The sequence below is a fragment of the Dendrobates tinctorius genome, unplaced genomic scaffold (assembly GCF_039654945.1).
Source record: "Dendrobates tinctorius isolate UK_male_01 unplaced genomic scaffold, ASM3965494v1 ptg000018l, whole genome shotgun sequence".
Lineage (NCBI taxonomy): Eukaryota > Metazoa > Chordata > Amphibia > Anura > Dendrobatidae > Dendrobates > Dendrobates tinctorius.
Genome location: NW_027361686.1, coordinates 14476256 through 14499824, shown reverse-complemented (window position 1 = coordinate 14499824; position 23569 = coordinate 14476256). Strand labels below are relative to the sequence as shown.

Below are 23569 nucleotides of genomic sequence, written 5' to 3'. Positions count from 1 at the left end.
TTTGGGGTCTGTGACTGATGTGATATAGGAGTGGGTGACCAGTGTTATGGGGGTCTCTGTGACTGATGTGATATAGGAGCAGAGTGACCGGTGTAATGGGGTCTGTGACTGATGTGATATATGAGGGTAACCAGGGTTATGGGGTCTGTGACTGATGTGATATAGGAGCGGGTGACCAGGGTTATGGGGTCTGTGACTGATGTGATATAGGAGGAGGGTGACCAGGGTTATGGGGTCTGTGACTGATGTGATATAGGAGGAGGGTGACCAGGGTTATGGGGTCTGTGACTGATGTGATATAGGAGTGGGTGACCAGGGTTATGGGGTCTGTGACTGATGTGATATAGGAGCGAGTGACCAGGGTTATGGGGTCTGTGACTGATGTGATATAGGAGGAGGGTGACCAGGGTTATGGGGTCTGTGACTGATGTGATATAGGAGCGGGTGACAAGGGTTATGGGGTCTGTGACTGATGTGATATAGGAGGAGGGTGACCAGGGTCATGGGGTCTGTGACTGATGTGATATAGGAGCGGGTGACCAGGGTTATGGGGTCTGTGACTGATGTGATATAGGAGTGGGTGACCAGGGTTATGGGGTCTGTGACTGATGTGATATAGGAGCGGGTGACCAGGGTTATGGGGTCTGTGACTGATGTGATATAGGAGTGGGTGACCAGGGTTATGGGGTCTGTGACTGATGTGATATAAGAGCAGAGTGACCAGTGTTATGGGGGTCTCTGTGACTGATGTGATATAGGAGCGGGTGACCAGGGTTATGGGGTCTGTGACTGATGTGATATATGAGGGTAACCAGGGTTATGGGGTCTGACTGATGTGATATAGGAGCGGGTGACCAGGGTTATGGGGTCTGTGACTGATGTGATATAGGAGGAGGGTGACCAGGGTTATGGGGTCTGTGACTGATGTGATATAGGAGGAGGGTGACCAGGGTTATGGGGTCTGTGACTGATGTGATATAGGAGTGGGTGACCAGGGTTATGGGGTCTGTGACTGATGTGATATAGGAGCGAGTGACCAGGGTTATGGGGTCTGTGACTGATGTGATATAGGAGGAGGGTGACCAGGGTTATGGGGTCTGTGACTGATGTGATATAGGAGCGGGTGACAAGGGTTATGGGGTCTGTGACTGATGTGATATAGGAGGAGGGTGACCAGGGTCATGGGGTCTGTGACTGATGTGATATAGGAGTGGGTGACCAGGGTTATGGGGTCTGTGACTGATGTGATATAGGAGCGGGTGACCAGGGTTATGGGGTCTGTGACTGATGTGATATAAGAGCAGAGTGACCAGTGTTATGGGGGTCTCTGTGACTGATGTGATATAGGAGCGGGTGACCAGGTTATGGGGTCTGTGACTGATGTGATATATGAGGGTAACCAGGGTTATGGGGTCTGACTGATGTGATATAGGAGCGGGTGACCAGGGTTATGGGGTCTGTGACTGATGTGATATAGGAGGAGGGTGACCTTAGGGTTATGGGGTCTGTGACTGATGTGATATATGAGGGTAACCAGGGTTATGGGGTCTGACTGATGTGATATAGGAGCGGGTGACCAGGGTTATGGGGTCTGTGACTGATGTGATATAGGAGCGGGTGACCAGGGTTATGGGGTCTGTGATGTGATATAGCAGCGGGTGACCAGGGTTATGGGGTCTGTGACTGATGTGATATAAGAGCAGAGTGACCAGTGTTATGGGGGTCTCTGTGACTGATGTGATATAGGAGCGGGTGACCAGGGTTATGGGGTCTGTGACTGATGTGATATATGAGGGTAACCAGGGTTATGGGGTCTGACTGATGTGATATAGGAGCGGGTGACCAGGGTTATGGGGTCTGTGACTGATGTGATATAGGAGGAGGGTGACCTTAGGGTTATGGGGTCTGTGACTGATGTGATATATGAGGGTAACCAGGGTTATGGGGTCTGACTGATGTGATATAGGAGCGGGTGACCAGGGTTATGGGGTCTGTGACTGATGTGATATAGGAGCGGGTGACCAGGGTTATGGGGTCTGTGATGTGATATAGCAGCGGGTGACCAGGGTTATGGGGTCTGTGACTGATGTGATATAGGAGCAGAGTGACCGGTGTAATGGGGTCTGTGACTGATGTGATATATGAGGGTAACCAGGGTTATGGGGTCTGACTGATGTGATATAGGAGCGGGTGACCAGGGTTATGGGGTCTGTGACTGATGTGATATAGGAGGAGGGTGACCAGGGTTATGGGGTCTGTGACTGATGTGATAAAAGAGCAGAGTGACCAGTGTTATGGGGGTCTCTGTGACTGATGTGATATAGGAGCGGGTGACCAGGGTTATGGGGTCTGTGACTGATGTGATATATGAGGGTAACCAGGGTTATGGGGTCTGACTGATGTGATATAGGAGCGGGTGACCAGGGTTATGGGGTCTGTGACTGATGTGATATATGAGGGTAACCAGGGTTATGGGGTCTGACTGATGTGATATAGGAGCGGGTGACCAGGGTTATGGGGTCTGTGATGTGATATAGGAGCGGGTGACCAGGGTTATGGGGTCTGTGACTGATGTGATATAAGAGCAGAGTGACCAGTGTTATGGGGGTCTCTGTGACTGATGTGATATAGGAGCGGGTGACCAGGGTTATGGGGTCTGTGACTGATGTGATATATGAGGGTAACCAGGGTTATGGGGTCTGACTGATGTGATATAGGAGCGGGTGACCAGGGTTATGGGGTCTGTGACTGATGTGATATATGAGGGTAACCAGGGTTATGGGGTCTGACTGATGTGATATAGGAGCGGGTGACCAGGGTTATGGGGTCTGTGACTGATGTGATATAGGAGGAGGGTGACCTTAGGGTTATGGGGTCTGTGACTGATGTGATATATGAGGGTAACCAGGGTTATGGGGTCTGACTGATGTGATATAGGAGCGGGTGACCAGGGTTATGGGGTCTGTGACTGATGTGATATAGGAGGAGGGTGACCAGGGTTATGGGGTCTGTGACTGATGTGATATATGAGGGTAACCAGGGTTATGGGGTCTGACTGATGTGATATAGGAGCGGGTGACCAGGGTTATGGGGTCTGTGACTGATGTGATATAGGAGCGGGTGACCAGGGTTATGGGGTCTGTGACTGATGTGATAAAAGAGCAGAGTGACCAGGGTTAGGCCGGGGTCACACTTGCTGCTGTGATGATCATGGTGACAAATGTGTACACTACTGTGAGCAGCTCACTCCCACTCCCCGCCAGTCTCCACCCGTGTATTGCGGAGGTTCTGGCCTCCGTGCAGGGAACCCGTCTGGCCGCTAGTCGGCGCTGAGCACAGCGCCCCGCTCACTCGCTGCCTCCTCCGCCCGCCCGCTATCATCTTTACTGAAGACTCGAAACTTTATGTACAAAACAAATAAAGTTTTGAAAAGAAAAAAGTGACAGGTGGAAACGGAAGTGACGATCAGACGCAGTGAGTGCACGCCGCAGGTGAGTGTGGCTAAGGAGGCGCCGGCTGCGGAATATGCCGCAGTGTCGGTCGGTCCTGCTCCGCCGTAGCCCGGGACGCTGCACACAGTAGAGGCCGCATCATGGTGAGCTAATAGCAAGGTCTTGTGCCGGTGACCGCTGACTTGGGGCGGGGCTGTGGGAGAGAAAAGCTGTCTTGTGATTGGTTGCTCTCAGGACAAGGGGGCGTCACCTACGTTGCGTTCAGTTGTGTGACTGCCGCACTGATCTGTAGCCACAGCGGCGCTGCTCCTTCCGCCAGTGTGCACAGGAGGCGCCGGCCGCACCTCGGACACCTGGCCTATACCCGGGGCCTGTAATCCTCTCACACAGGCACGAGTGTACGCAGGTTGCGGGATGCAGTGACAGGAGGCAGAGCAAGGGTTAACAAATTAACCGTTTTTATTAAGGGGTTAACTCCTCTCATGGAGATGAAGGGTTAAATGGGAGAATGGCAGAGTAAGCATAAAGGATGTGAAGAGTTAATAACGTTATGGCAGTTGTGCACCCATGGTGTCAGGCTGCAGGTGCTACTTGGGGGTTGGTAGCGCCAACAATGGCTGGCGCGGTGCTTGTTCTGAAGAGTCTGTGGGCGAAGACGCTCCCTCTTCTGGCGGCAGCGGTCGGTCTCCGGCACCTTCCGCTCAGCCGCTAGTCCATGATTGTATGCGGCCGGAGCACTATCGGGGTCCCTGGGCAGGTAGGGATATGCCGGTAAGGTGGGCCGCAGACATCTATCCAGCACCTGAGTCGCTATCACCTGCGCTCTACTCACGGTCACACATCTCACTCTCTGCCGGTCCCTGGGCACACTGCGCTTCTCCCTCTGTAATCCCTGCTGGTGACCATGGGAGTCCCAGGGCCGGTGCTCAAGGGACAGAGCGCACCTCACTTTATGCTGCCAGCTCCCGCTTCTGCGTGCGCTGTCCCTTTTCCCCCTCAGCCACGCCCCCTGCTTCCAAGTGCAGAGGTCTGTCCGGTCTCTTACTCCTTCCCCCGGACAACAGGGGAGACAGCCCCAACAGTTCTGGACCTGGCACAGGACAGGTTCCCACGGCCCGGTTCTCCTCCATACACGTGTACGGTTCCCCCGTTGGATGCATTGTGACTGTCAGCACAATCCTTGGCATGTTCCATTGCTCTGTAGTGTAGGGGTCGTCATGCTGGCCTTATATAATAGAGCGCCATGTAAAGGCCCAGTATGGGACTGCAGCCACCTCCTGCACACAGCTCATCTGCTGGAGCACCTGAGTCCTACAATGATGACACATCCATTAATAGTGGCTATGAGGACAGCCCCTGTACTGCTGTGTATCTGTCCTGAGCAGGTGTTATGTATGCTTCCCCAGGTGTGATAGGACTCTCTGGCAGCTCGTTTAAGGGGGTTCTCCAAGAATAGAAATCCATAAATAAAGGGAATCATTATCAATAAAGTCCTCTCAGCAGTATCATCAAACACTATTCTCATGGAAGGTCATCCAGTACCATGTCCACCATCTTGTTACACTAACACAAACCAGTCCTAAAATGTTACTACGATCGGTGCATGTCTGTAATAGGAAACTGCTGTGACCTGAAGATAACTAAGGCTAGTTTCACATTTGCGGACGGAGGGCTGCGGACTTCCTCCATGAAGCCCTGCTCCTCCAGTTAGCTCCGCCTATTTCTGAATGCTGCCTGTGTACCTTATCTTTAGCATTAGGTACCCAGGCCGTGCCACAGTATGCAGATGCCGCCGCCGCGTGTGTCGTTTTGACAGTGCGGCGCCTGCATAAAATTCCAACATGATGCGTTCTACAAGTATCGCCGCACCGTCAAAACGACGCATGCGGCGGCGGCGGCATCTGCATACTGCGGCACGGCCTGCGTACCCAATGTTAAAGATAGGGTATGCAGGCCTCATGCAGAAATAGGAGGAGCTAACGGAGGAGGCAGGGCTTCACGGAGGAAGTGTTCAGTCCTCCAATGTGGAACCAGCCTAAGCTTATCTCCAGGTTACTGCAGCCACTTAGTATTCAGAGGGATATGGTGGACAGCAGTGTGAGCAGCCTCTTCTTACCTCAGTGCCCCTGATATCTCCAGTATTACATCAGATAGATATGGTGGACAGAAGTGTGAGCAGCCTCTTCTTACCTCAGCACTCTGGTATTAGATCAGATAGACGTAGTAGGCAGCAGTGTGAGCAGCCTCTTCTTAACTCAGCACCCTGGTCTCTCCAGTATTAGATCAGGTAGAAATGGAGGACAACAGTATGAGTGACCTCTTCTTACCTCAGGACCATGGTATTAGATCAGATAGATATGGTAGACAGCAGTGCGAGCAACTTCATCTTACCTCAGAGCAGGGGTATCTTCAGTATTAGATAGATATGGTGGACAGCAGTGCGAGCAGCCTCTTCTTACCTCAGCACCCCTGATATCTCCAGTATTAGATCAGTATATCCACTGGGTGGACATCCTCGTGCATAAGGTGCGGCAAATCTTTTACTGCACTTGCTCACAGGCAGATGTGCCAGTAACTTTGTATGACATCGCTCTCCATGTAACACGGCAGCGGCCATTTTAGTGGACTAAAGTGATAATGTCTTTATAATGACAAAGTATAACTATCACTAATGTTGTGTGTGGTTTTTTTTTTCTAATGTTACATTCCTATACACGTCCTGCAGATCAGTGGAGTCTGAGTCTTGAGACCCCAAACGTTTGCACAAAAGACAGCTCAGAAAAGCACAGCTCCTCCATGAGCACGTGCGCAGAATGGTGTACGGACCTGTAGACTTTCATTGGCTGTAAGCCGTGATCATCAACATTAGAGATGGGCGGACACGTGAATGTTCGGGTTCGGCCGAACAGTTACAAAAAGTTTGGGTACCAGAACAGTACCCGGACCCCATTTACTTGAATAGGGGACCGAACATCCAGTGTGTTGCTGTGCTGTAATGTGCATGATAGCGCGGCAAACACCACTTCTGATGGGCGGTGAAATCATCCCCGCCGGTCGAGAGAGCCGCAGTTCCCACGCTGTCAAAAGACTGGGAGCGCTCAGCTGTGGTTGGAGGTATAACGCTACTGATCCCATCATCCGACACCTGCTACCGCTAATTACAGTGAGAGCAGGAGCGGCGGATTTGAATATTCATTAGCTGCTCCTGCGCTATAAATAAATAATTTAAAAAAACTTCGTGGGTTCTCCTGTATCTGTATATACATAATCGTCTTATGTCTGCCTGTAACCGAAATCCTGCGTCACTGATTGGTTGAGCCCGGCCGCCCGCGACAAATCAGCGACGCAGGATTTCTGTGACAGACAGGTACTGTATGATAATGGGTATGGCGCCGGAGATCGTGATCTCCGGCGCCATACTTACCTCACCGGGAGGAGCGTTGCCGCGGCGCTTCTCTTATGGTGACCGGGGCAGGAGGCTGGGGGAGGAGTGTGGCACTGACGCCCGAGTATGCGCATAGCGCTATCAGGCGCCATTTTCCTGAAGACATTTGCAGTGTGTCTTCAGGAAAATGGCACCGGACAGCGCGGTGTGGGCATGTGCATACTCCGGCGCCAGTGCCTCACTCCTCCCCCAGCCTCCGGCAGAACGGGACCGCGCTGGACCACAGGAAAGATGGGTGAGTATAAATTATTATTATTATTCTTTTTTTGTATGTGTGCAGTTTCCATGCATACCACGAAAGGGGGGTGAGGGGTACCATGCATACCACGAAAGGGGGGTGAGGAGGACCATGCGTACCAGAAAATAGGGGGGGGTGAGGAGGACCTTTTGTACCAGGAAATAGGGGGGGGGGTGAGGAGGACCATGCGTACCAGGAAATAGGGGGGGGTGAGGAGGACCATGCCTACCAGGAAATAGGGGGGGGTGAGGAGGACCATGCCTACCAGGAAATGGGGGGGGGGGGGGGGGTGAGGAGGACCATGCCTACCAGGAAATGGGGGGGGGGTGAGGAGGACCATGCGTACCAGGAAATAGGGGGGGGGTGAGGAGGACCATGCATACCAGGAAATAGGGGGGGGGGGGGTGAGGAGGACCACGCGTACCAGGAAATAGGGGGGGGTGAGGAGGACCATGCGTACCAGGAAATAGGGGGGGGGTGAGGAGGACCATGCGTACCAGGAAATGGGGGGGGTGAGGAGGACCATGCGTACCAGGAAATGGGGGGGGTGAGGAGGACCATGCGTACCAGGAAATGGGGGGGGGGGGGGTGAGGAGGACCATGCGTACCAGGAAATAGGGGGGGGGTGAGGAGGACCATCCATACTAGGATTGGGGGTGCATTATTATTACATCTTCTTCATAAAGAAACTACATACATATTCTAGAATACCCAATGCGTTAGAATCAGGCCACCATCTAGTTTTTGATAACCAGCCAAGCAAAACTCACAGCTGGGGGCTGCAACCCTCAGCTGTCAGCTTCAGGAAGGCTGGTTATCAAGAATAGAGGGGTTCCCACACTCTTTTTTTTCTAATTATTTAAATAAATGGCATGGGGACCCCCCCCATATTTTTACAACCAACCTTGCTTAAGCAGATAGCTGGGGGCTGGTATTCTCAGACTGGTAAGGGGCCATGGATATTGCCCCCCAGCCTAAAAATAGCAGCTCGTAGCTGCCCAGAAAAGGCGCATCTATTAAATGTGCCAATTCTGGCGCTTTGCCAAGTGGGTTTCATATTTGTGGGGTTGATGTCACCTTTGTATTGTCAGGTGACAGCAAGGCCATGGCTTTGAAATGGAGAAGCGTCTATAAGACACCTCCATTACTAATCCTATAGTTGTATGGTAAATATACACACAGCCAGAATACAGTCCTTTATTAGAAATAAGACTAAACAGAGTTTTCCATTTTTATTTAAATGCCTAATTCCAGCAAAGCCCTCGATCTCCTGTAATAAAAGTAAAATAAAAAACAACAATATACCATACCTCTCTGTCGTTCTGCCCAATGCAGTAATCCATGTCTGGGGGATAAACAGTTTTCAACCTGGACGGTGCCAAGATGAGAGCCACTAGTGACTGAACTGCAGAGACCGGTGGTGACGTCATAGAGGTTACATCCGGTTCCAAATGAGTTGAAATTGTGGAAGAGAATATACAATTCTGACATGTATTTATTTAGATTTTTTTTTTTTTTATAGCATCCATTGTGCGGTTGATAGTCCAGGTCAGTATGATTCTGGAGATATATGGGCACATATGATGTGTTGATATGTTTTTATTGCATTTTTTGGGGAAGTGCAGCAACTGACGAAGCGCAAATCTACCATTTTGGTTCTTTTCTTTCAGCACTTAACATTTATGGGTTAAATTATTTTATAGTTTGATAGATTGGATTTTTGTGGACATGGTGATGACAAACATATTTGTTTTTTGTTTTTTTAAACTGGAAAAATGGGGGTGATTTTCAACTTTTATATATTTTCTTACAGATATACATTCTTTAAACCTTATTATTTTCACTTTTTTTTTTTAGTTCCTTTTTAGGGGACTTTTTAAAACCTGTGATTGTTTGATTATAGAGTACTATATTCTGCATTACCACAGTATTGCAGTATATAGTTTGATTGAAGTCTTTCTATGAACACAGCCTATAGCTGGGGGCCAATAAGCCATTGGCACCCCATGATCCTGTGGCAGGGGAGCCAATAGCTGGTGCACTAGCACAGTGACAACCACACTATTTATATACAACTGGCAATGTTTGAGTGCAGCATTTGTTTGGTCAAAGGGGTTGTCTGGTCCAAATTGATAAGTCTTCAGTTACTCTGTGTGACTGTAGACTTATGAATTACCCAACGCATGCATTGTGCGCAGTGAGAATTCCTGGTTTCTGAGGTGGAACTGGTGCCAGGTCAAAAGTTGGCAAATCCCTGCAGTGCATAGTGTGTGCTGGGAGGATTTATAAGTCTGCTGCCACACAGAGTGACTTCAAACTTTTCAGTTTGGATCGGACAACCCCTTTAAGAAGTAATGATCAGAGTCATCTCTGGTCTCTGCTGTTACAGACAGATGCTGGCTTTCCAACACAGCCTGCGTCTGTCCAGGATGGAGCAGGCTCAGCTCCTGGGCCCTTCCGTACCCACCCTAAGGCTAGGGTCAGACTTGCGCGTCAATACCTGGCACTACCGCCGACACTCAGGATCGGAGCATGCGGCTGCATAGAAATACATGCAGCTGAACGCTCCGATCCGAGTGCCGGGTATTGTCGTGCGAGTTTCTCGCAAGTCTGACCCTGGCCTATGGGTGCTTTCAAGCGTCCATGTGTTTTTTGTTTTTTTTTTTCTTATTGGCCAACACTCGGATTTATAGTGTCTCAGATCTGTGAAAATGATGGGTCGGAGAATGAGATCTGGGAATCTCGGAGCATGTCCTGGTCTGATCCAATATTGAGTATCAAGATGCATTCGGGGGGTTTGTGCGCTGTTCGATTACATACCGGGCAGCACAGCCCTTCGTATGATTACATCAGGGTAAATGTGCTGCAGTATTTTCTCTGAATAAAGATCGGCTCACTTTATGTGAATAGGGTTGTGTCTGCTGCAAGTAAGTAATCCACACAGGAAGGGGGTAAGATGAGAAATAGGATTAACATCACATTTATTGCAAAGCCTACTTCATTAAAATAAAGAATCAGACCAGGGAGGGGAGAAAATGGCACATGAGCCCCACACGTGTCAGACGAGGCTAAGTACTCACTCGTTGGTAACTTGTATGTCTCTGACTAGCAGATATATACTGAATTTTCCTCTAGAGATTGAACACGTGCATTTCACCAGCTCCATCTGTGTGCCTGTGGCCACATTTTGGGATCAGCAACACAAATCTCCATGGACAGCGAGGTGCACCCCACACCCAGTGCTGCCGCTTCTTCTATGTGACGGTCCATGGGTAGTACCCCTGTCGGATTGGCAGCAGGGTGGTCATTCAATCATCAGTTCTCCAGCGTCACCCATTGCTGATCAGTATAGAGGAGCTGGCGACCACAGCTGTAAGGCTATGTTCACATTCAGCATCTTTTAATGCAAATGTAAAAGCTGCTTTTTCCAGTACCAGCAAACTCTGTGAGAGTTTCGAAATCTCCTGCATTTCGTTTGAGAACTGCAGAGTTTTTGAAATCTTAAGCCTGTCCTTTCTCAGCATTTTTCACCCATTGAAAACAATGAGTAAAGACAAAACGCTGCAAAAAGCACAAATGTTTTTGTTGAATAAAATTTTAATTTGATTAAAGATGTACAGTAGACAAAGCACACTTGTAATCTGCACCCAAAGCACCACACATTTATCTGCCAAGAGAGCAGGTTTTGGCTGCAGAAAATGCAGCGTGTGAACACCGCCTATAGTACGAGGTGTAGTGTTGTGTCATTACTCACTTGCTGCAGCTACAAAAAAAGAACTGCTTTTCTCCAACTCTTGTATGTGACTTTCCCCCACCGCTGCCGTCACTCGGGGACGGGTGGTGGGACAGCTCAGCAGGGGAGTCGCCCGTCTGTGCCCAGATAAGACGCTCTGTGCCACACACTTCGCTTTGGTTATAAGAATTAAATTTGGGCCTGAGCCCGGCTGATAACATTAGGGCTTCCAGGAGGAATTACCCGGTGGGGTGGGGTGCAGGCGTCCTATCTATCCCACCCCCCCCCCGCCTCCTCCATTTATCAGGGTGAGCACATTGTTCCTCACAGATCCTCCGAGCCACCACTGTAATAAGGGCTGCCAGAGACAGAAGACACGTGGAGATCAGGACTGGTAAAATGGAGAGCAGGACTGTGCAGGTGATGTATTGTGACGCTGGAGGACCCGGATGTCTGTGTATCACACAATTACTGCTATATTAAGCCGCTTTTCTGCAGTATTTTTATTAACTTATCTCATTTAGTCTGTTAATAGCCAATCCTAGTCAGTGAGGTGTGAACGTGGCCCGAGCAATGTTTCCTGACTGATCGAGTAGAAACGTTTGTCTACTATCTGGAATGTCTCTATGAATATTGGAGTCAGGTGTACTCAACTTTTTTTTTTTTTTTTTTTTTTTTGCTGCAGGAACAAAGAAATGTGATCCGAGTTGGTACAAGGAAAAGTCAGGTGAGCCGGGACTGTCCCTGCGCCATTTTGTATCTTCTCCATGTTTGACCCATCCACTTCTAATACAATTCTACTGCTGTAATAACTTGTATAAGCTCTTTTATGTCATACCACCAAATCTTGTGTCTTCCCTCCTTTGAGATGAGACCCCAATAATCCGCTCCATCCCCATTATTGCCTGTGTATCTAGGCTGGTGGAAACTGTATAGGGGCCGACAGATGCTGTGACCATACAGGTTATATCGTCCAGGGGCGTTTAATTAGTATTTGGCAGAACTGTCTGTAAATGTGGCTTACATCCAGCATGTGATGTCCTCTCTCTACACAGCTGGCACGTATCCAGACGGACAGCGTTGTGGAAATGCTGACCAACAAGTTTCCGGAGGCTCACTTCGAGATTGGTAAGTAGGTAAATTAGATAAGGATTTGATAAGGGTGCTCGTTTTCCTGCAACGTGTGGACAGTGACTGTGAGGAGCATCTCCGAGTGTGGAGGTCCTTGGCATATCCCTGCATCACATGCCCAGCCAACCATGGGGAACAGTCATTACCTCCCCGTGGTCGGCTGCTTAGAGATGAGGGAGCTCTTGGACGCCTTCTGTTTGAGAATATACTTGGGTCCAATCCATCTTAAGTTGTCAAATGGACTGAAGTTCGTGATGCCAAGCAATAACCTTCTGTTATTAGGTGGTTGTGAAATGTTCTCACAATGGGATCTACTGAGGATGCGAGACTTTTGTTCTTTCTCTTGTCAGGGTGAAGGAGATAATGTTTTAAGTCCTGCTTCTTTATTTGCACTTCTATGACTCCTTTATAAGTTGAGAATCCTGGATGTGAAGTGTCTCGGAGGGTTGTCATCCTGATTGTCCACGTTGATCTCGGGTCGGAGGAATTGAACAGTACTATTGTTTCCCCACATAGGCCCGGCAGCAGTGTGAGCAGGGACGCTCCTGTGACCCACCGTTATATCATGTGCACATTACGGTATTTCTAGTGTCCACCATTCCAAGAAGTGACACTTTCCGGATGGTTGTGACTTTTAAGGAGGTGCATAAAATCTGCAAATACTGGAGTGTTGGCAGGAAAAACTGCATAAAATACGCTCATCATTGCTGCATCTTTTCTGCATTTTGAAAAACGTGGCAAGAATTGCCATTATGTGGATTGGAAAGTGCTGTAAATCTGCAAGGAAAAGGGAACATCATGTTCTCGAGATTTCGGAAATCTCATTCAGTTTGCTGGCTCAGTAAAACAGTACTTTGGTTGTGGGGAAAAAATGCAAGGTGTGAACTTAGCTATGGTTTCTTCAGAACTAGACTAATAAAGGGCTTAGTGAGAATGGTTATGTGACCCAGTAAAGCTTATCTCCCACTTCTGTCAATTCCATTTTTTTCCAGTTGCCATGTCTACAACAGGAGACAAGATTTTAGATACAGCATTATCTAAGGTGAGTGTACTGAGCATTTACCAGTAAGCCATCAGAAATTCACCAGTTTCTCAGGGACGGCGCGGTATAGCATGAGCGTAAGGCTTTCTATGGGCTGCATGGGGACAGTTGCAGCAAGTAACCAAAAGTCGTCTTTGGTAACATATGTGCCCTTTACTAGAACAATTGTACTGGAATAGAATAGCATGGTTACTTTCAGCACACCTGTCCATAGGTTGTGTGGTGTTACTGCTCAGCTCTAAATGAGTGGAGCTCAGCTGCAATACCGCACACAACCTGTGGGCAAGTGTGGTGCTGTTAAATCACATTCAACCAAGATGGATCATGGGAAGCGTCCTGTCCTCATATCTATACAAGGAAGCTGTTGTCTTATCCAAGAAAGAGCAGTCTACAAAGCCAAAGACTCTGCATGTCCTTTATATATATTTTACTTTCTTGTCTCCAGATAGGTGAAAAAAGTCTATTTACGAAGGAGCTGGAGAATGCTCTGGAGAGAAATGAGTAAGTCGCTGAGAACTGCTTGTGGTCATGTTAGGTATCTGCCATCACACGCCAGCCTTCCATTACTGCTCATTACATGGCCGAGTCCTGCAGTGCTGATCTGTTGGGGCCAGCATAAGTCAATTGGGGAAGTAGGATTCATAAAAAAATGGATTTACACATCACAGATCCTTTAACAATGGAAGCCATGTTGGTGTGAGCCTCAATTAAATGTGTGTCCTCCACTTTTTTTTTTTTTTTTTTTTCAGGGTTGACCTTGTGGTTCATTCGCTGAAAGATTTACCAACAACTCTACCTCCTGGTTTTACAATTGGAGCCGTATGCAAGTGAGTGGTTTTATCTCCTGAGGCTCCTCTCATCCAGGACATCTGCTCCCCTATTCAAAATGGTTAATCTAAAAAGATCAACTCTCTACATGATGCCAAGAGGGGGGAAACTTCCCAACATTTCCTTAGTTATTCTCTTCTTAATCTACAGAACACATTTGGTTGAACAAATCTCATTAACCCCTTAACAACCTATAACGTGTATATTCATCATAGGTCACATCCCCCTCTTTGCGGGCTCCAGCCTTAAGGCCTCACCTTTTGTGGCACATGACAGCATATCTCATCAGCTGTCATGTGCCCCAAACAGCCGCGGATGGACTCGCGATCCACCTGCGGCTGATAACCAGTTAAATGCCGCTGTCAATCTCTGATGATCTCAGGTCGCCGATGGGTTGGTATGACGGCCCGGGGTCTGGAGGAGACCCCTGTGGTTATCATTGCTGAACTGCTATGAGAGCTGCCTATTGGTCAGCGCTCATAGCAAGTGTATATTTTTGCTACCTATAGCAGTCATGGAGACTATTGACGCATGAGAAAAAAGAAAGTTTTAAAAAATATAGAAGTTCAAATTGCCCCCCCCCCCCCCGCCCCATTCGAAATAAAACAAACAAAAAAATACACATGGTATTGCCGCGTTCAGAAACGCCCGATCTATCAAGATATGGAAAGAATTAATCCAGACAGTAAATATCGGAACAAGAAAAAAAGTCAAAACATCAGAATTAAATTTGTTTTTTTTTTTTTTTTTGGTCATTGCAATAAAATGCAATAACAGGCGATCAGAAGATCTATCCCAAAATGGTAGCAGTAAAAACATTAGCTCGACCCACAAAAAATAAGCCCTTACCCAGCCCGAGATCATGAAAAATGGTGATGCTAAGGGTCACGGAAAATGGCAACTTTATTATTTATTATATATATTTTTTTGTTTACTAACTTTCACCACTTAAATGCGAAAGACTACCATACCCTCACACAAACCAGAAGGCAAAAGGAGTGTGTAAGACAAAAATAGATTTTATTTAACACATAAATAATCAAGAATAAAAGGATGCCTCGTGTCAAGAAGAAAAGACTTGGCAAATCACAACTGCTGAAATAGAAAAAATTATATATATATATACACTCACACTAACTGCTGGTCCGATTCTAAAGCATCGGGTTCCCTAGAATATGGCCAGCGGCAGATTAAAATAAAAAATGTGATATACTCACCATCCGACGGCCCCCGGAATCGGTCCCTCCTCTCCACGCTGCCGGCATCTTCCGTTCCCAGTACTGCTTTGTGCAAAATACTGCTGATGACGTCACGCTCTCGCAAGAGGACGTCAGCAGCGGTCCTTGGCGCAAAGCAGTACTGGGAATGGAAGATGCCGGCAGAGTGGAGAGTTGGAGACACTCTGGAGACTACATAGCAGCAGACTTATTAGTCCTCTAGTAATAGTCTCCTGCTGATAAAACACTGATTTTTATCAAACCTACAGCAAGCAGCCGAGTAAGTGACACACCACTGGAATCAGGGTCCCTGCCCCTACATTATGCTGTTCTCGGATTAGGTGGGAAAAACCTGGTAACAGATTCCCATTTAAGTAGGGTTGTCCAAATAGTAGAAAACCCCTTCATGGTGAAAAAAGCTTTGACTTATCTGTAGACATTATAGATTTTGTGCTTTTCTGTCCCTGTTGTAATTCTCATGTATTTTTTTTTTTTTCCCCCATAGGCGTGAAAGTCCGTATGATGCAGTTGTTTTTCACCCTAAGAATGTGGGAAATACATTGGAAACTTTGCCCCAAAACAGGTGAGATTAGCGCCAGCAAATTGTTGTAAACCTTGTGTATGACCTGTTCAGAAGCTTACAGATCACTAAAGAAAATGTGGGGTATTGGTTGCATGACCTCTGCGATTTGTGCAGCCCAGGGTGGATCTTCTTTGAAGACCAGGACCGCAGAATGTAATTGACATTGAGCAGTCCAATAATGCCTCATTCACACATCTGCTTATTAATTATTAGCAGTGCCTCAGCGAGTGACCTTATTCATCCCTTTTTGGTGGGTGCCTAGACTGTGAAACCGCAGGACTCGTATGTGAAGAATGGCTGTGTGAACGAGGCCTTACTGTGGTGTGAGACGTGTGTCCGCTTTTTAGCCCAAATCGAGGCAGAATTCTGATCTCTGTAACTCTCGTCAGCAGAGTAAATGATCTTCCAGTCATCTTGACTATTCACCCTCAGTACAGGCAGATTTTATTTAATCGTAGACTATAGATTTTATTTAATAAAATGTTACTATTTATAATATTATTTTTTTTTTTTTTTCAGCACAATTGGGACCAGCTCCCTTCGCAGGGCCGCTCAGCTGAAAAAGCGATACCCTCATTTACAGTTTAAAGATATTGTATCCTTTTGGCAATAAATGGGCTTGTGTTGGTGAAACCCAGCGATCTGCTGTTATGTGGAGAAACCTGGAAGCAAGTGCTTGAAGAAGCCCGTCCAACCCCTGTGGCCTCACAAACAGCCTGCAGTACAATTTTCAATGTGAATCCGGGTTCACAGCGTGGCGCACGATGAAGTGACGTCATCACACGCCTGCTGAGTCAGAGGCAGAGGGGGAGTGATGGGAGAGGAATCGTCATTTGACACTCCTCCATCACTGCTTTCAACTGTATTGGCATCTATGATGTGGAAGGGTGGCACTGAGACCCTCTTACAGTAGTGGCCACTGGCTTGGGGCCCCTAGGCAGCTGCCTGGTCTGCCTGCCCCTAACACCGGCCTTGCCTACAGTGCCTCTCCATGAGAAGGGCGGTATTACACTGCTCACTCCAACCAATGAGTTGTCTGCTTATTGCTCCTATAAAAATGCTTTGTGTGACAGTTTCCTCTTGGGCCAAAATATGAGGTTCCGTAACACAGGACCTCCTGTATTCTCTGAGATCTTCCTCTATGTGGTATATAAAATAGGTGCTCACAACTAAATGAGTTGTTTTAGGGGAAATATAATGTTTTGTCTGTAGTTTACGAGCTCATACAAATGCGCATAAGCTATATTCTGCCTGATAACTGCACATTATAATATTAGGAATTCAGGTTTATATTGTTTTTTAGCTGAATTGTTCTTTAAACAGAAGCCTTTTTTGCCTGGATGTAAGTATTGAAAATAAATGCCAGTCCTTTTTTAGTTATTTATTTTTTTCCAAGAAACTTTTATTGATTTTTAACAGACAAACATATACACAGCCTATATATCTAAAGGGTAGGGAAGGTCATATTGGAAGGGGGGAGCAAAGAAAACAAGTTTTAATAGGGAGGAAAAACTTTCACCGGGGTGGTGACAGGTGTAAGTACTCGTGTTTGATCCATATTATAAATATACAGTAAAAGGTATTGAGGTATTGTAGCTTATTTAAAGCGACAACTCTAAGGGTAAGTATAACATAATAAACTTTATTTCAAACAGTTGCTGTAATTGCGCGTGTCAGGGGCGGGATAATGCCCAACTTGTGGGGCGAGAGTTCGGGATTGTAATCCCATGAGAGTCTAGGTAATGGTTATCTTGATATATCAGTAATGATAAATTATAATCTGAGAAATGTTGTAATCCAGTAGGAATAGATGAGGATTCATTGTGATAAACATTAGCGGGTCGGTGGTGGACTGTTGTATATCAGGAGACATTGTAACCCAGAAGGAATGGATGAGGATTCAGTCTAGTAGATATTAGCGAGTTAGTAGTGAACACTTGTAATCTAGATCAGGGTTCCCCAACTCCAGTCCTCAAGTTCCACCAACAGGTCATGTTTTCAGGATTTCCCTTGCTATTGTACAGGTAATGCAATTATCACCTGAGTAATACTAAGGAAATCCTGAAAACATGATCTATTGATGGAACTTGAGGACTGGAGTTGGGGAACCCTGATCTAGAGGATGTAATCCAGTAGGAAAAAGAGGAGCATTCGTTACAGAAGGTCCAACACTTAACCAGCGTAGGAGATCTGGTCCTCCATCAGGTATGGATGTAATGAGAAGGGTCTCCAGTTGGATCTGTAGGGTTGTGGACGTCAGAGAGCGGCATTTGGTTCCTGCATGAATTAATTTGCTTGTAATATTTTGCAGAGCTTTTCTAGCAGACAGTGTTGTCTTGGCTAGATCTTTAAAAAGAGAAATGCAGTTACAGGGAGTGGGAAGTTTCCTTGTGCTTTTTGTTCACTCCAATAATTTATTCCTCGTTTGGAAGGATAGGAAGGAGTAGATCATGTCTCTGGGAGCGTCTTAGGGCAAAAAATGAGGTTTCAGTATTCTATAAGCATTAACAACTGTGTTATTCTCCGAGAGGTCAGATGTGTAGTCATTTGTGACGTAATGCACTGAAGCCAAGGATGTCACTGGTTTTTAAGTTGTTTTTCTTGCGCTACCTTCCTAGTTGGCTACTTGTGGCTTTAGATCCAATATTTCCTTGTGCAGTGACTTGAGAATTTGTCAGGGTTTCTTTACTTTGATGGATTTTTTATATTTGTTATTGGTGTCACTTGTAGGGTCGAGGCTTTTTTAATAGAAAGTCGCAAAGTATTTATTACTTTTTTGCTATAGTTCTGAAACAGGTGTAATTGCATCATTAATATCCATTTCAGAAGAGGTTTCTTCGTTTAAAGAGCTACTAGAGGAGTAATGTCAGATTTTCTCCCGATTTTTGGTCTTTTATAGCATAAAAAAAAACATTAAACTAAAGGTGAAGATGTTGTTGTAATGATGTTGTGAAAGTGCCACCCATCTTTCACTACCAGTTCTGAGGCTGGTATTTTCAGTGGCAAAAAAAAAAAAAATTCTAGTATTTTTTTCGTTTTTGCATCTTAATTCAGAAATAGTCTGGGAAACATATAAACCATTCCCAAAAGAATTAATAAGTGGAGGTGTCATGTTCTATTACCCTCTACAGAGGAGTTATCCTGTATTTATATCCCTTCAGAAATGTTAAATGTCATTAATGAGAATGAGGGGGAAAGATCTTTTGCAATCTTCATCCGAGCTACATCTATCCAGGGCATGTTCTAAGCAGCGGTTGGCTAATGGTGAGTGCATCACACCATTAGTAGTAACTATCGCGTCTTCAGAATCATTATCCGATTCCCTTTGTGAGTCATCAGAAGGATCTATTACGGCTTCCTTCCCAGACACAGATCTGTTTTGATTGACCGCTTTTCCTTCTGCATCTCCTGAGGATAAGGGATCCTTCTATAAGGTTATTGATCCCTTTCAGCATGTCCTTATTGGGGGGAGACCCTGCCTGCTTCCTCCTCTTCCAAAGTCTAAAGGGGGCTTCACACATAGCGATATCGCTAAAGCGTCACCGATTTTGTGACACAGCAGCGATATTGCTAGCGATATCGCTACATGTGACACTTACCTCCGACCGGCTCCCCTGTTGGCTATCGCTGATCGCGCAAGATCGTCCTGGGACGTTTCTCGTCGTCTGCTTCCTGCTGGCACCGACAAGCGACGCGTGGACGCGGGCGGAGGACGTCAGGATTGCCTCGTCTGACAGGTAAGTAACGACCGCTGCTGCATTGCTGGTGAGATCTGCCTGTGTGGCAGCTCACTAGCGACCATTTAGCGATGCACCAGCGATCCTGACCGGGTCGTATCGTTGTCGGGATCGCTGGTGCATCGCTAAATGTAACGGGACCTTAAGTTCTGTATTAGCCGTAGTGCTGGGTCTGGCTCATTAAGTGCAAGTTCACACTAGGCATTTTTTCTGCAGCAAAACCCGATCTCTTGGCAGAGAAAAAGCATGTTTTCCTTGCATTTTTTGCTGTGGTTTTGGCATGCTAGATTTGTCTCTTGTGCATGCTGATAAATTTATTGTTGGGGAAAAAAGTCCTATTCTATAGAATCCGATTTTGGCACAAAAACGCAGCAAAACCTGATGCCTTTTGTTTTTGGTGTGCTTTTTCATCACCCATTTATTTCAATGGGTGAATAGTTCAGAAAAAAACGCTGAAAGACGTGACACGCTCTATTGTGCTAAAATCATTCAAGCACAAAATTGTGATGACAAAAAAAAGCTGTGCGCACTAGATTTCTGAAATCTCATAAACTTTGCTGGTACTGTAAAACGCAACCTAAAATTTGCATAAAAAAGCTGCAAAAACCACCTAGTGTGAACTCAGCCTAAGGGAGTGATGACACTAGCCTTTCCCCACAGGTACAGCAGGTCTAATGAACATTTCCAATCCATATACTTTGCTGGGGGGAGACTGACCTTGTCTGGTCCGGAGATGTCACCGGTGTCCGAGTACTGTGAGAGCGTGGCGCTGTGTGTAACTCATGAATATTCACTGCACCTAAGGGTATGTTTCCATGATCAGCAATTGCTGCGGGTGTGATGCTGCATATTGATGTAGCGTCAAACCCGCAGAGTCCAGATGTTGCCGCATATTGGATGGGAATTCTAGAAATCCCATGTCCACTATGCATCCGGAGATGCCCGTGGCTCACCCATGCACACTTAACATTGGGAAAAAAGTATTCAGTCAGCCACCAATTGGGCACTTAAAAAGATGAGAGAGGCCTGTAATTGACATCATAGGTAGACCACAACTATGAGCGTCGAAATGAGAAAACAAATCCAGAAAATCACCTTGTCTGATTTGGCAAGATTTATTTTGCAAATTATGGTGGAAAATAAGTATTTGGTCACCTAAAAACATTCAAGATTTCTGGCTCACAGACCTGTAACTTCTTCTTTTAAGAGGCTCCTCTGTCCTGTATTGTTGTTTTTGCTGCGTTTATCCTTAATGCTTCCTCCTCAGCGAGGTAATTTAAACACTCGATTGAAAAAGCTGGATGACCATAATGATTTTAGTGCCATTATTTTGGCTGCTGCAGGTTTGCATCGCATGGGCTGGGACAGCCGCATTGATCAGGTACGTAAATGGTTTGTTCTCTTGCTATAAATACGTTCGCAGTTTATCGCTTCGCTTTGCACGGTTATGAGGGCAGATTTTCTTTTGTCAGTGCACCGTGTCTTTAGCTCAAAATCCTTCATATATTTGTGAAGCTTGAAGTCCAGTTTATTACTGTGTGCGGCTCCCAGCCGGTGACCGAGCGGCACGTGGAGGAGCTGGAAAGTGGTGTGGCATCAAATGCAACAAGGTGGCACGAAATAGGCCATCCAGAAGGTGGTGTAACGTTGGGCAAGTGTCTCAGATGCGCCAAACTTCTCCTCCAGCGTGAGGCACACACAGTTGGAGAACTTCAGACAGGTCTAAGATTTCACTGTCCAAACCTGGGACAGGATCAGTAGTAAATCTGCCCCATGGGGAGTACAGATAAGACTATGACCGTATCTTCCCTCAGATCTGGTATCTCAGGCCATATAAGAAATTTCTAGTATAAAATACAGAGTGCGCACTTGTAGAATGCGGGGTGCAAGTGGAATCCCAAGAGATATAATCCGAAACGTCACGGTGTTCGCCCCCAAGGAGCTCTGTCCACTTCTCCTTGCTGTGCACGGTCTCTTGTATCAGCGGAGTGTGCAGTGGATATCCTACTTGTCATATACTACGTGTGACATGGGGAAGCTCTTCAGTTGTTGATTGTTCCTTTTTTTCCTTCTCCTCCTCTCAGATCCTGTTACCGGAGCAGTGCCTGTATGCGGTGGGTCAGGTACGTATTGGGAGGATTTCCAACTTTTCTGACATTCCATTTTCACAGTTATTTGCATTATACTGGATGAATATTGGAATATATCTTTAGGTTTACGATCTTAAATTGTAAGGCTTGTAGTCACAGCATTTTTCTCTTCTGTTTCTATAGGGTGCATTAGCTGTAGAGGTTCGAGCCCGAGACCAGGACATATTGCAGATGGTTTGTGCCTTACAGGACCCTCAGACTGTGTTGTGCTGCATTGCCGAAAGAGCATTCATGAGAAGACTGGTAAGACCCCGCGAACACCATGAAATCGGTGTGATCACAGAATGTTACCGCCAGTCCATTCCTAGATATGTAGGCACCGCAGCGTGTGATCTGAGCCCGCCGCTGACTGTCAGGGTCACACATGCGGATCCCAGATTAGTAGCGTTTCATCTAAAGAGCTCAGACGATTTCTTCTCACTTGTCATCCACGTGTGGTCCGCATGCAGTCAGCAGCTATATATCACGTACAGAGGACCAGTTAGTTTCCTACGTTACAGAACGGTATTGTATCTATAAAACCAGGGGAAGAGTCTTGAGGAGATCATTTGCATATTCCCAGTGCCTTCTGGGATAAGTGAAGAGTCTCCGCGAGCTCAACGATCACTGGGTTTTAGCCGTTGCAGCTGAAAAGAGGAAATCGGAAAAACCGCGCGCCGATCATCTTTCATCGTTTTTAAGAAATCTCAAGATGGAAGAGGCCAGGAGCCATCTGGTGAGCTGCATTTCTTGCTACATGTTCACAGACTTACCAGTGGAAAAGCCAAACTTCACATGCCACAAATGCAAGCTTGTGTCCCTGTTGGAGGAAAAGTTGCAAAATCTCGAAGAGAGGTTAGCTACGTTGAAGATCATTAAGGAAGGTGAAGAGTTCTTGGACAGAGCAGAATTATCTCTTCATGTTACAGAAAGAGAAGAAATTCGAAGTGCACCTGAAGAAACAGAGGAATGGAGACATGTGACCCAGAGAAGCAGGAGGATCAGGAGGCAGTCAGCACCCATACTTCTCAGGAACCAGTACCAGGCTCTCACGCAGGAAAACAATGAAGAAATACATCAGGATAAGACTGTGCCAACAAACAGCAACCTTGTACACCTTCAGAGACCTCCTGGATGGAGAAAGAAAAATGTTGTGAAGAAGAAACGGAGAGTGGTGGTCATGGGGGATTCCCTGTTGAGAGGAACAGAGGCCGCTATCTGCAGACCGGAAATAACTTCAAGAGAAATGTGCTGTCTTCCAGGTGCAAAAATTAAAGATGTGTCTGACAGGATATCAGGACTCTTCAGACCTACAGATGACTACCCATTCCTGCTACTACATGTGGGGACAAATGACACCGCAAGAAACGACCTGGAAACCATCTGCAGAGACTTTGAAGACTTAGGCAAGAAAGTGAAAGAACTGGGAGCGCAGGTGGTCTTCTCTTCCATCCTCCCAGTGGATGGCCATGGAACAAGGAGGTGGAATAAGATTCTGCAGGTGAACAACTGGCTACGTCGATGGTGCCGTCAGCAACGATTTGGATTTCTGGATCACGGAAGTGAATTACCTTTACGATGGACTACTTGCTAGAGATGGGGTGCACCTTACGAAGACTGGAAAACAAGTATTTGGAAGTCGCCTTGCTACACTTGTAAGGAGAGCTTTAAACTAGAACAACATGGGAAGGGAAGCAAAAGACCAGAAAAAGCCATACACCTGACAAATGCTATTGAGAACTCTGCTATTAGAAGTGGAAAGGAAGAACAAAGACGAAAGAATCTAATTAATAAAAATATTGGAGAAAGAGAAACCAATCACAAACTAAAATGTTTCTATACTAATGCACAAAGCATGGGCAACAAACAAGGAGAATTGGAACTACTAACACAGGAAAAGAAATATGATGTCATTGGAATCACTGAAACTTGGTGGAACAATACACATGATTGGAATACAAGACTAGAAGGATACAACTTATTTGCAAGAAACAGACTTGATAAACGAGGAGGAGGTGTCGCATTGTATGTTAG

General features: G+C 46.5%; 1 protein-coding gene across 2 annotated transcripts in view; it reads left to right on the top strand.

Moving 5' to 3' along the window:
- The first annotated feature begins 3414 nt into the window (after positions 1 to 3414).
- HMBS (hydroxymethylbilane synthase) overlaps positions 3415 to 23569 on the top strand; it is a 35834-nt gene continuing 15679 nt past the window's right edge. The window contains exons 1-12 of one of the 2 annotated variants that reach the window (XM_073566476.1): positions 3415 to 3595; positions 8658 to 8683; positions 11554 to 11595; positions 11924 to 11996; positions 12992 to 13041; positions 13487 to 13542; positions 13791 to 13868; positions 15592 to 15669; positions 16189 to 16264; positions 20674 to 20787; positions 21491 to 21529; positions 21680 to 21799. In XM_073566476.1, coding sequence (XP_073422577.1) covers positions 11957 to 11996; positions 12992 to 13041; positions 13487 to 13542; positions 13791 to 13868; positions 15592 to 15669; positions 16189 to 16264; positions 20674 to 20787; positions 21491 to 21529; positions 21680 to 21799 — 651 coding nt within the window. In that variant the 5' untranslated portion in view covers positions 3415 to 3595; positions 8658 to 8683; positions 11554 to 11595; positions 11924 to 11956. The remainder of the gene's footprint in view (positions 3596 to 8657; positions 8684 to 11553; positions 11596 to 11923; positions 11997 to 12991; positions 13042 to 13486; positions 13543 to 13790; positions 13869 to 15591; positions 15670 to 16188; positions 16265 to 20673; positions 20788 to 21490; positions 21530 to 21679; positions 21800 to 23569) is intronic. The other variant, XM_073566475.1, reaches the window with a different exon arrangement.